Source organism: Bombus vancouverensis, chromosome 12, assembly GCF_051014615.1.
Source record: "Bombus vancouverensis nearcticus chromosome 12, iyBomVanc1_principal, whole genome shotgun sequence".
Classification (NCBI taxonomy): Eukaryota; Metazoa; Arthropoda; class Insecta; order Hymenoptera; family Apidae; genus Bombus; species Bombus vancouverensis.
The window spans coordinates 9571266-9583738 of NC_134922.1; the positions used below are offsets into that span (position 1 = coordinate 9571266).

General features: G+C 38.7%; 1 protein-coding gene across 1 annotated transcript; it reads right to left on the bottom strand.

The window, feature by feature from the left end:
* Positions 1 to 8404: 8404 nt before the first annotated feature.
* Positions 8405 to 11324, bottom strand: LOC117155352 (uncharacterized). The gene is made up of 3 exons (XM_033331238.2): positions 11161 to 11324; positions 9270 to 9548; positions 8405 to 8598 (listed from the first exon to the last, which is right to left on the bottom strand). Exons 1-2 carry the CDS (start codon positions 11318 to 11320, stop codon positions 9283 to 9285), a joined length of 426 nt encoding a protein of 141 aa, XP_033187129.1. The 5' UTR covers positions 11321 to 11324; the 3' UTR covers positions 8405 to 8598; positions 9270 to 9282.
* Between the last annotated feature and the right edge of the window lie 1149 nt (positions 11325 to 12473).

A 12473-nucleotide genomic window follows, 5' to 3' on the forward strand; every position in this document is an offset into this window, starting at 1 on the left:
GTTCTTCAGAATCGTGATTCATCGCGTTAACGTTGTTAACCTTCAGTCTGAATATTGGTAATAGGAAAATGAAGGTTTTTCTAAACTTTGTTAAAGTGCTGCAAGTGGTAGACGAAACGGGGAACAGGAGGAAACAGGGAATGTCGAGACAAATGAGTCATGTTCACTGGCGAAAAATAGGTTAACTCCACTTTCCGAAATTTTTGAAATTTTAGGAGCAAAACGTTTGATCGATACTTGTCTTACATGATTTCACCAATCTTCTTTATCTTTTGTTTCGTGGAGTTATTCGATTTCGCAAATAAGGGGTTTCAAATTAGAGAAGATAGAAAGGTCGGCAAAAGTTTGCGTTGAAATTGGAACGTTCGTTCGTAAATAATAGACGGATTGCGGTTTTGGCGCCGCTTAAGGGTTTCTTCTCTTAAAGAAGACGTACTTGCGAGAAGAAAGTCTGAGTAAGTGCTAGTCGCGCGGGTGGGAAAGTTTCTTGTTAAATTGACAACGTAAATGAACGACACGCGAGATGTGCTTTCCTCCAGGGCTACTTAAATTTTCTGGCGAGACATGAAACTTTTGTCTACTAGACTTGTAGACGATTGCTATTTGTATCTTCAAAGTAATCTGTTTGTATATTTTCTAGTTAAAACGTTCTATTTACTATGTCTCGAAACATCCAGGAGAATTAAAATTTGTTATATCGTTGTGTCGTCTTTCTTTTCTTGTCATTCAATTTAAAACGTTTCATCGTTGCTTTGTAACAGTCTGTATGACATATCTTTACGTAAAGGATAAAAAACGCGGAGAATTTCAATTATTTCAACATACCTTGAAAAATGGAAACCTGCTAGAACATTCTTATTAAAGAGGATATAACAGAAAAAACTTCAAATGCGAAGTCTTCGACGTTTCAATCATGACCTATACAAAGAAACTTTTTAGCTGGATACTTAACAAACCTACAGACGATAAAATGGCGAAACGTCACTGGTCTTCATCGAAAGACACTAAACTTGAAACAAATAGGACTTCTTCCTTTCCACGAACTGATTTCCAAATCGTCTTCTCATTGTCAACGTTGAAAGCTTTCTTCCTGTTTCGACGGTGATTTTACACGGGTTGCTCGTTCCGTAAAATAGTTAGGAAGTGATTCCAGGCAATTAACTGCGACTATTAATTCTAGAGAAAAAAAATAAACGCCGGCCATTGTGCCTCTGAACAGGAGCATGAAGAGAAAACCGCTGCAAGGTCGATTGTCAGCGTTGTTCGATTCGATTACGCCCGCGGGCCACGAGCCAATGTGAAAATCTCGCCTGTGAAACGAAGATTCTCGTATAAAAGATTGAGAAGAAATCGATATCTAATCAAACCTAGTGTGAGCAATTGGAAAGTCCAAGTATACAGTTTCTCGTTAAATCTCATAAATCTGCAAATAGATCCTTCTCATTTTTTCCCCTATTTTTTACTCGATTGAAATTCGTTGCCGTGACAGTGTTACATGCTACTGCGTTTCCTGATGCTTAAATAATATTCTCGAATCAACATACGATTACTATACTGCAGATATTTATGCAGATTCGTATATTTATCGACGCAATTATGGGAACGAAATTTAGATGAAAATTTGTTTCACGCTATTAGAATGAATAATTTGTATCTTTACATATTATGTACATCGAAATTTCTCGCAAACGCGTAAACCTCTACAGACTAGCGATTATTCTACGAATAATTCTTTTAAAGAGCGGTGAAAGCGGAAGACAAATCTGTGGCCCAAGCAGGAGAGTCGGTGGGGACCCGTGTTTTCGACAATTCTCTGCCTTCTAGATCACACGTAGCCAGGAGATCAAAAATCACACATCTCCAAGCTTTGCAGTCGAGAAATCTAGTTTTGAGAAAGTTCGTGCCACCATCCACGTTTCCTATTCGTCCGCTTTATACATGCGTGACTTCTATAAAAGACAACGATGAGCCAATTCAAAAGGGTAACGACTCTTAATTCTTGACGGAACAAAGTTGTAGGTGAAGTGGCCAACGCTCGTAATCGATATGGAATTTTGCAATTTCATCGTCGAACTAAGAGGCCGTTTATTTGGAGACCGATCGGCTAACGTCATTTTTTCTCGCGTAATATCCTAGTGTAAATGTTTTCTCTCGCGTAACTCTGTCGGAGCGCTCACATCCGTTTTGGTGATACGGCTCCTCAAGGACCGCCACGTAAGTCAAGCTGGAAGTATGCGGAATTCTTGAAATTCGAACGAATCCAGGAACTTTGTAATTACCGTTTAATTAATTCTTTCAATCGTTCGCTTTGATCGCGTTCTATTCACGTTACACGGTAAAAGTATTTGGTCGGAAAAAAAAGAACGTCTGAATGTTCGTTCGTTCTTCGAATAGACAAGAAAATCATCGTTCTAGCATTTCTTAGATCTTAACATATCCATCCTTGTATTTTACCATTGTACTTAGTTCGAACTTGCTCGTGCGTAGTTGCACGCGAAACCACGAACTTTCCTCGTTTTCATTCATCAGAGCGTGAGGCCAGTGTCTCGAGGCACTAATTATTCGATCTCTAATAGTCAGAAGACATCCGGACGTACGAAAACAAGTATATTGCGTGACAACGTGTTACGAGGGAGCGTATCGATGAAGAAAGTAAGAGCGTTCCGGGGGACGGAAGTCGTGAATTTAGGTGACGCTGTTCAAAACGAGCAGGCGAAAGCGCCTCTAGATAAAATTCCAAACTGTCGCGCCTACGACAATATCACTTCCCGTGGCTTATCCTCCGACGTTCCATTGTCTCCATTTTTCTTCGACCGATCGACGCGATCGTAGCAACAGTTTCGCGCACCTTTTCGCCTTTTTCGTTTTCTAGGTTTCCAGGCGACGAGACGTGACGTGTAAGTACACGAGTGTACATATATGGTCGAGACGAACCGATCTATAATTGGGTCTGTTGTCGAGAATCCAATTGTTCTACGTGCTCTAACTCTCGATGCCGGCTGAAATTCTGGCGGTATATAATTATAAGCGTGAAATTTATCTCGGCCGTGTCACTTTTGCGCCATTGTACTGCGACGTTGAATGGAAAACAGCGGAACAATCGAGCGTTTCTGTGATTCAGCCGTTCCCAGGTTAAGGTTACATTTATATCGTCCATCTGACGCTATACACTCGTGTATGCGTAAGAAGGGTAATAGAAATTCTTTTAGGAAACCTAGTTTTCACCTAGCTTTATACGGCTGGAATACGCGCCGAGTGAATCATGTATCAACGAAGTTAGCAGCTGTATCAAAGTTCTTAATCTTTGTGTTTTTGACACTCTGCGGAAAGAAGAGATCTTACGTGCTATCTTGTGTGCAAACGAGTGTAACGATGTTTAACTTGGTCTAACTACACAACGTGGTGATTTAAGATCGAGAGTGTTATTTATCTTGACTGAATTAAATATCTAGCGAACAGCTGGTTTTTATTGAACACAGCACGCGTTCACCGACAATGAATTGCAGCAGATCGAAAGAGAAAAAAACTAGGTCGAAGCTGGCAGAAGCAGAAGCAACATTCGCTGGATCATCGTCGCACATTTTATTTATCTAGACGAGCCTGCGGTACACCGCATGCACAGCCGTTAGCGCATAACTTTCTCCGTGAGCTGGAAAGTCTAATATTTCCTTTGCACTCCCTTTAAATAAACATTCATGGGTAAGTGTATTTAAATCTTTTCCATCGAATAAAGCCTCGATCGTCAGAATCGTATAATCGTTTAATCGAATAAACTTAATGGAGATGACGCGATGCGTCATCGAATGGAAGCTGCAATGATCGAGATGTTCGTTTGATTAATTATTTTTATGGCGCATAAATTCACAGAAACGCCTTTAATATTAGGCCAGTACCTGTGATATTTATGTTTTATAAATGATGCAGTGAATGTAATGGAATTGCACGTAACATTTTCATCAAAACGCAAATCAGCGAAATTGATTCCGATTTTCCAAGCTATAAATGTCGGTACGATAAGCATTGCCGTCGAATCGTTCTGTAAAATCATGGTGATTTACATATTTATGCATCCGGAGGAATAACGAAACATTCACGGGCTTATAATCGGAGCAACAGAACCGGCCTGGACCCGCAGAAAACACAATCTCGACATAATTGCAGTTCGTTAACCGTGTCTATCGCAGAGTACGCGGTAAATGTCGATTTATCGTTTATATAAGCGAAACTTGGTCAGTAATGCGAAACGCGTGCTCCTAAATGCGATCATTTGCACCGATTCACGTAGGATACGCTGTAAATCTGCAATTAACATCGATGCTTCCACGTCGTAATTGCGAAGAAGAAAATCTCATTAACGCAATCCTACGCCACCTTTTAACGATTTGTTGACAAATTTCTTCGAACGAATGCTAAGTTCCTATTGTGACAAGAATAGTTAATGTTCGAAACGAAGCAAAAAGAAGTTGACAAACTGAAGAAATCCAAAGGGGAAAGTGTTATGGTCATCACGTTTGGGGTGACATCACCATAAGAATGGAATGATGTCACATAGTCGTCGAATATGTCGTTGCAGTAATATTATTTTCAATTTGCATCGACGCATACGGAATTAATTACGACACGATGAATATATCGCTGCTGAGAAAGATATCTGGTAATCGAAAACAAAACCTACTTCTCTTAGAAAGCAGTGGCAAAACAACGTCGCATTCTCGGTCTTCATGCAACGTTTGTACAGAAACCTTGGATCGAGGAAAGCGTAATAAATATGCACGAAAATTCTTTCGGCCATCTCATCTTTATTACAATAGTCGCATTAATCTCATAGGAGTTGCTAATGAAAGCTTCCCGCTGCGTTCTCCGGAATACACCAGACTGTACATCATAATATATGCATAAAATCAGCGTATATAACCACGGTTTATTAATACTGGAAATTATCTACATCCATCTGCATCGCTCTAATTTATTCCAGTTTCTACTTCATTATGGGAGCAGGCTATTCTATCATGATATATGCTCATATTTTACTATACTTTGTCAGCTAGTCTTTTGTCAGGGAAAGGAAGGAACTCCATAATATCTGTGTTTTACGACAATTAGCCACTCAACGAGACAATTATACGCAGAACCTCTCGGTCACGTTAAACGCTATCGCAACGCGTAAAAGGCAGCCGGCGTTCGTTATGTTTTCGGCCCACTTTCAAGATCAAAGAAGAAACAAAAATAAGGATAATGGGGACTCCCTCTTGCTCGACCCAGAAATTTCAAGAAAATTAAAATGTGGTAATCGCAATCCTATTCCGGCGTAATGTGTGAGTGTCTGTAAAAACGCACGGCCGGCCTCTTACGTGTAAACGAGACTTTACTTTCTCAAGCACGCGACCACCGTCGCTCCTCTCTTTTATATATGTATAGTACATACTGCTCCTCTTACTTTCTCCTCTGGATCGACTCAAAAGTAGGCCTCAAATAGGATTAAGCGATCGTTTAAAGACCTTGCCACTCGATCTGCCCAGCCACTGTCTTCTCTTTAATTCTGATTCTTTTACGATCTCTGCCTGACCCTCGTCGATTCTCAGATCTTCCGGGATCATAGCCTTCGTGATATTCTCTTCTCAGAAGTTTCGAAAGATTCGTCGAGCGACTCGTAATTCGTTACAAGGATACAAGACAGTGACTAGACTTTGGAAAGGGTTACGCAATCGGCAACTTTGGGTGAAATTTGTAAGAGAGAAATGCGATGGTACACTCCGCGGCACGTTCCGCGCTTCAAGAGAAACTGAACGGTAAATATCTCGCGCTGAAAATTTATAGTAAACTCCAAAGCACAAAGTTTACGGATGAAAGCTTACAGGTAAAGTGCCAGATAAACGATTTAATATCGTTCAGTGACTGGAAATAATTAACAAACATCTAGCTCTCGAATAAGTTCATTATCGTAAAACCTAAACTATCCTATGAACTATCGTTGCATTTTTCAATTATCCTGTGTAATTTGTATTTCCAAGCCTCCTATTTGTTCGGATATCCTTTTACCATTCTCTCGATGTTATGCATAATTTATTACAATTCACAGCGACTCGTTTATCGCGAGATCGCCATGGTCGTCGATAGTTTCCCTTCATCTTACCTTTCTCGAGAAGCACAGAAGCAAAACTGTGCGATGCTTGGAAGCACAAGAACGATAACCTCCTTGTGTCGAGTATACACGTCGTGTCGTGCATATTATCTACTTTCTAATCGATACCAGGCATTGTCTACCACGGAGAGTAACTACGGTAGACCGGTCCGGTTCATTCCACGGCTCGCAGCTTGGTCCGTCCGTTCGATTACCCTGCTGAACGAGTTCCACGGCCAAGCAGAACTGCATCCTCCCCTCGCGACCATCGCGAATCCTCCTTACGCATCTTACTTTCATTGCTTTCAAACGGGCTCTCTTCGTTTTCATCGGCGAAAGTGAATGGAACGCGTCGATGTTTCTAATTGGCACATCGGTATTCTACGCTCGATCCTGTCGCGCTCGTAACCGATATCGCGATACAAAATACGCCAGCGTATTTTTTGAAATTCTATCTATCGTTGGTAAACTCGTGGATATTGCTAAGAAGGATTTGATAAGACGGGATTTTAAAGGATTTGAAATTGAATCTAGGAAAAGATTGCGGGAAGATGCTGGGATTTAAAGAAAAATTTCATTTAATACCCAGGATTTAGAATCTTGTAACAGGGGAACTATTAAATCCTTCAGTAGGTTACATGGTCTCGGATCTTTTTATTTTCCTGTCTAATCGGTCGTGTACAGATACTTTTCACGAGATCATCCTTAAGTACCGAAGTTCTTCCGAGTTGAGTTTAAAACGATAAAAATTGTTACTATAGGAGTTTTATCAAATTAAAATAGAGTAAATGGAGAAGTATGAAACGCGAGAGATCGCTAATGAATTATCTATGATTATTGATTTTCATGTAGTATGCGAGGACAAATAATCTTATGAAAAAAGATATCAAGAGATCAAAGTTCGGAATTGTTTTATGATATCTTTATTATAATATTAAAAAGGTTAATTTTTAAGGCTATCTATTTGACACCAGACATTTATTTATTTGTCCAAACTATGCAATACTATTTCGTTGTACAATTCAAATATTTCGTTTTAATTATCGGCAATTCTCGTGTTAAAACGGGGACCAAAAAAGTTTCTCGCCAAACTTATTCGAAAGTTTAGAACGGCGCGGCCATCGAAAAGATCCGTAAAAATGGCGCAAACGATCGTGTCTCCCATTTTCCCAGGTAGTTTCATTATCGTGAACGAATCGCATTGATCTATACCGAATCGTTGGAACACGACCACTTGACCGAGAAATAAAATGGTAGTGTTATCGCCACTACGATATTTTGACCACCTACACGTACCGTTTGGGGGAAAAAATAAAAGATAGAGGACAAATAAAATAATCGAATCCGGATTCGCCATTTGATTACGGTGGAGACTTGTTGCGTTCTTCGATATCGAATACTAAGCGGTAAACCCGAACGTAAAGAGGAAACGAAACGAAAACGATTGAAACTCGATATTTTATGGAAGTGGAAAGAAAAAGGGATGGAATTAAAGAGGAAGACAGGAAAAATCTATTAACGCGAAACTTATCTGCTAGACTCCTTCGATGACGTTAAACGATCGCAAAGTAATGATAAATAAGAGGATAATGACGAGATAGCTATGGAGAGGACACAGTGCGTTAGTAGAACATAAAAAGAAAAAGGAATTCCTTCCAGGGATTTCCCGTAGGCGGTCTGATTAAATACAGACCATTACTGCTGAGGAACCGGCAAAACTTCTAAAACGTTTACTCCTCGGAAGCAATTATTTTGTACAATTTGGTAAATCTGTAAGATAATTTACGGAATGTGATGGTAATAAATAGACTGCGGATTTTTTATGCAAATTCATATTTTTATCAGTGCAACTGAAAGAATGAGATCTGAGCATAAATTTGTTTCACACTCGCGCCCACAAGTGCATAAAAATACAGAATGTAGTAGTAAAAGACAAAAAGTGGAAAAAGTTTGTGTGTGAAAAATTGAAAACCGTCGATGATTTAACGGGAATTAAAAATACATATGTATATATGTAAGAATCTAGATTCTAGATGGAATAAAATAATTAAATAAAGATCTAAACGACACTCGAGCAATATTCGACTCCTATGCTGAATGCATTCTACTACTATTACTATTGCTATTCTACTACTATTCTGAATACGTAATGCTAGTCAAAATCGATAAAAAACGGAAAAAGAATTGTTAGAAAAGTAGCAGAGTGAATGAGGGAAAATGGGAGAACGATAAAAAGGAATGGGTCGGTTTACAAAGAAAACACCAGATTCTACGATGCGTAAACTGAAGCTTATATTTCGTTTTTCTGCGCATTCCACCGATTTTCACGAGATCTTTACATTCTTTTAAATCGATTGAAAACAACGAATCATTACGGAGGACTTGTTTAGAAGATCGAAACACGCACGTTCCCTGTAACTCTTCTTCTCTCAGTTTGTATCGTTTGCACAAAAGAGCCAACGAGTCCTCGTAGATGTCTGCGAAGCATAGTTCAATAATATTAGCATTGGAATAGTTGTTCGTTAGAAAAGAAAAGAATTAGGTGTCTCGCTTTGAAACAGGATTATTTCTGTGCAATAGAAACTCTTCTGTAACAGCTCCAACAAAGAAAACGCTTCACGAGAAAATTCTTTGACAATTCTGCAGCAAAAATACTCTGTTGTTTCTCTAAAATTAAACAATCTAACATTTTCAATTGCTTTAGTTCATCGATCCTTTCAAACGTGAAAATTTATAAACATATTAGAATTATAAAGAGTTAATTTGTCTCGACTCGAAGAATATTAAAGTTTAAAATTTCTTTTTTGCCACTGGGCATTAGTCAAATCTCGCAACGAACATCAGGTCAAACTCGTGTACGATTTCAAGAAAATTCATAGGCCTTTCAAGCTCGAGATTATTTTATGTTACAAGAAAATTTGTAACACGCTAAAAAGCGTGGCATATTATCCTGGAAATTGTGGGTGATTTCAATGCTGGGACACACGTTTTATTATTAATAATTGAAAAGTTGTCTCTGCTCCCTCTTACTACTTATCCGTCGTTTTGCATAATTTACGCATTCTGAATTTTTCATTCATTTAAAAATTCATTCATCTGTACAGCTGGAACCTTTCACGAAAAAAAAAAAGCAAGAAAGATATCTTACCGACGAAATAATTTTAAGGGACAAGATCGAGATCGTTCCGGTTGCTGGCGTCGTTCTCCCGATCGAGATTAACTTGATCCATAAAGTTGAGAATGGCGCTAAATCGATTCACCGATGAAAGTGTCCGGTAATCCGGAGGGGAGAGTTTCCCGTACCGGCTACCCCAAAAGAATCGATCTATCCTTGGCACCTCTACCTCCACCAACTTTGGCAACGATTTACTCGCCTTCTGCGTGTTTTCACTGCGCCCATATCTGCCTCCCGACACGAAGAACGAGTCTGCAATTGAGACGTTAAGCTAAATTAAAATTATTTGTGTTGGAAGGGTGTTTAAACAATTTATCTTGTAATTAAAAAAATTCTATTGCAAACTATTTTCAAACGATCCACGTTTGAAAACAAATTATTTAACTCGATATTCGTGACGTGATAAATAACGAAATACATCACGTATATTGACAACTCTCGACGACTATAGTCTTTTATAATTGTTCAACCAGTACCGATATCCTTACGCAATATCTTCTCGCGAACCCGAATAATGTCATCAGAAAATTATTTAAATGATTTTTGGCATTTTCTCGTTCTTTTATTACTATATTAAAGACTAACGATGTCTCGTGATTTGCAGCAAGTTTGATTATTCTATGCAAAGTTCAGAACTGAATTTTAAAATGTAGCTGAGTGACTCAGATCACTCTATCCTACTATATGCGTAATAGCGAAACATCGTCGAGAATAATCATCTGGCAATGAATTTCTTTTTCGTAAGTAGACATTTTAATGGCATCTGAATCTTCACGAATGAACAGAAAATAACAATAAGTGTGTAATTTAATAATAACATGTAATTTTTGATGTGTAATAATAACGGTAATTTAATGTCGCAAATTGTTCTCAACATTTCAGATGGAGGCAACGAATCGTCATTATCCAAGTTTAACGATTGCTCGACATTTCCAATTTCGTTCGTCACAGAATTTCCGATATATCGTAATTTTCATTATTTAATAAGCTATCCTTTGCTTCTATCACGCAGATACCCATAACTAATTACTGCGATGAATCGAAGCTCAAAGAGCGTTTCTTGTTCTTGCGAAAACAATTATAAGTATGTACACAGAAAGACGCGTATTTCCTTTGCAGATTCTTCATTGCACGAAGAACAGGTAAAAATAATGATGAAGCAGATACGAAAAAATGAGAACGACGATGGAGAAGAAAAGAGTATACGTATGGAAGGAAAAATTTCCGTAATTCGAAATACGAGAAAAAGAATAGGGGAGGTATACGATAGTTAATTATAACGCATCGACTGTAACAAAAGAAAATTCACAGTTACGGAACATTCTACTCTCGTTGAATTCGATAAATGTGCCTTGTTCAGAACGAAAAGATCAAGTGACTAGAAACTAGAAACGCTCTAATTGGAGATAACCACCAATCGTTGGTCCACAAAACGACCACGACGCTTCTGATTAGAACATCGCGCACGGAACGAGTCGCGGAGACTGAAAATACGAACGACTGGAAAATTAAAGGTAAGATTTCACGTTTTAACGAGAGCAAAGGAAATATCGCGGAATCGCAGAAACTTAAATAGAGTGTAACAGTTAATCAAGATGTATTTGTATTAATAGAGAGAAAATTCCTGTGTTTGAATATTTCTCAGTTAATGTGGTTTATGTAGTTATATCGTTATGCAGTTACGTAGTTATAGTTATATAGTATAATTATCAATTATATCATTTACAACTTAGAAAGGTTTTTTAACAGTAGTTTGAGTTTTGAACGGTGGAAAAGAAATGGTTCGTACTTTATAAAGAAAATGGATCTGTGAAATCTCGAAGGTTTGTCAATCAAGGTAATTTTATATACATTTATATCTCACCTGTACGCGGTTCCTGCCTCTTGCCATACCGGCCCTGAATGTAAAATTTTTGTTGAGATGCGACCAGAGTTAAAACCATACACGCAATCCACAAACACATCACGATTTCTATGGTTCCAAAGCACGGTACCAATTGTGTCTTCCCACGCCGCGAAAGCATTTTCTTGCCTGTAAAAATTACGTCCAGATATTTTCATCATCCGCGTGATTAACCCTTCTTTTCTATTTTTATTTCTACCGTTAGATTACCTCGCTCGAACGCGAAATATTCTACGATTATTTAAAAGTAGACGACCGGAATATTATTTTTATACTATATTATTCCTCGCGCGTATATTATAAAAATCGTAAAAATATTTTCGATTACGCGTGTATTATGGGAATTAATTTTCTCGAACGTGACACCAACGAATATTCCTCGAGCGATCGATTTTTAACAATTAACATCACGTAGAGATAATCGTGACCGATGTTAATATACTCCCCTTATATGAATCTGTCTCGATCCTCAAATTCACAAATAAAGACAAAAGATATTCTTTTTCTTCTTCTCACGATCAACTCTTCGACTTTCTCCCCAACTATCCTCTCGTTTTCCACCTCGTAACGAGCAACTTCACCAGAAAAATTCTTCGAACTATTCGGACGATGTAAATTCTTTCGATCGACGTTCGGTCGTACGCTTGGAACGGAAGTCGAGGGAAGGAACGCGAGACGCGAACACGATCGCCGCTGGTCGAGAGCGAAAAAAAGACGCTTCAGACACGTTGCAGAGAGGAAAAAGTTTCGGAACGCGGATGAAGCAACACGTAAAAGCAACTGCGATGTACCATGATCCGTGAAACGCTTTATATAGTCGCTCCCAACCACCCACGAAGTGTTCAGACACCCCTAACGGCGACCAATGGCGCAACAGCTCGCCGTGCCCTCTCCTCGCTGACTCTCGATGATTTTTCTTCTATTTCTCTACTACCTGCAACAAATTGAACACGCAATGGCGAGATACTGACGCCAAACGCATCGGAACACTCCTACGTATTTCAAATTCGTCGTGAATTTTTTATTTCATACGTGGCTAGTTTGCTTATGCGATCTTTTCGCGGAGTACAGGCATTTCATTTCTTACGGCATTTACGTAATAATTAATTAGGTCGAAATATATTCAGTTTCCTATCGTTTAGTTAGTACTTTCGTACGACAACGAAAAAGTTGATACTATGGAACATGGAAACCAATGAAAAATGCCGTTACGTTCTTTGAGTTATGTTTCCATCGTATTTTTCCGTCGTTAACGAGTTTCCTCAATTCGAAGA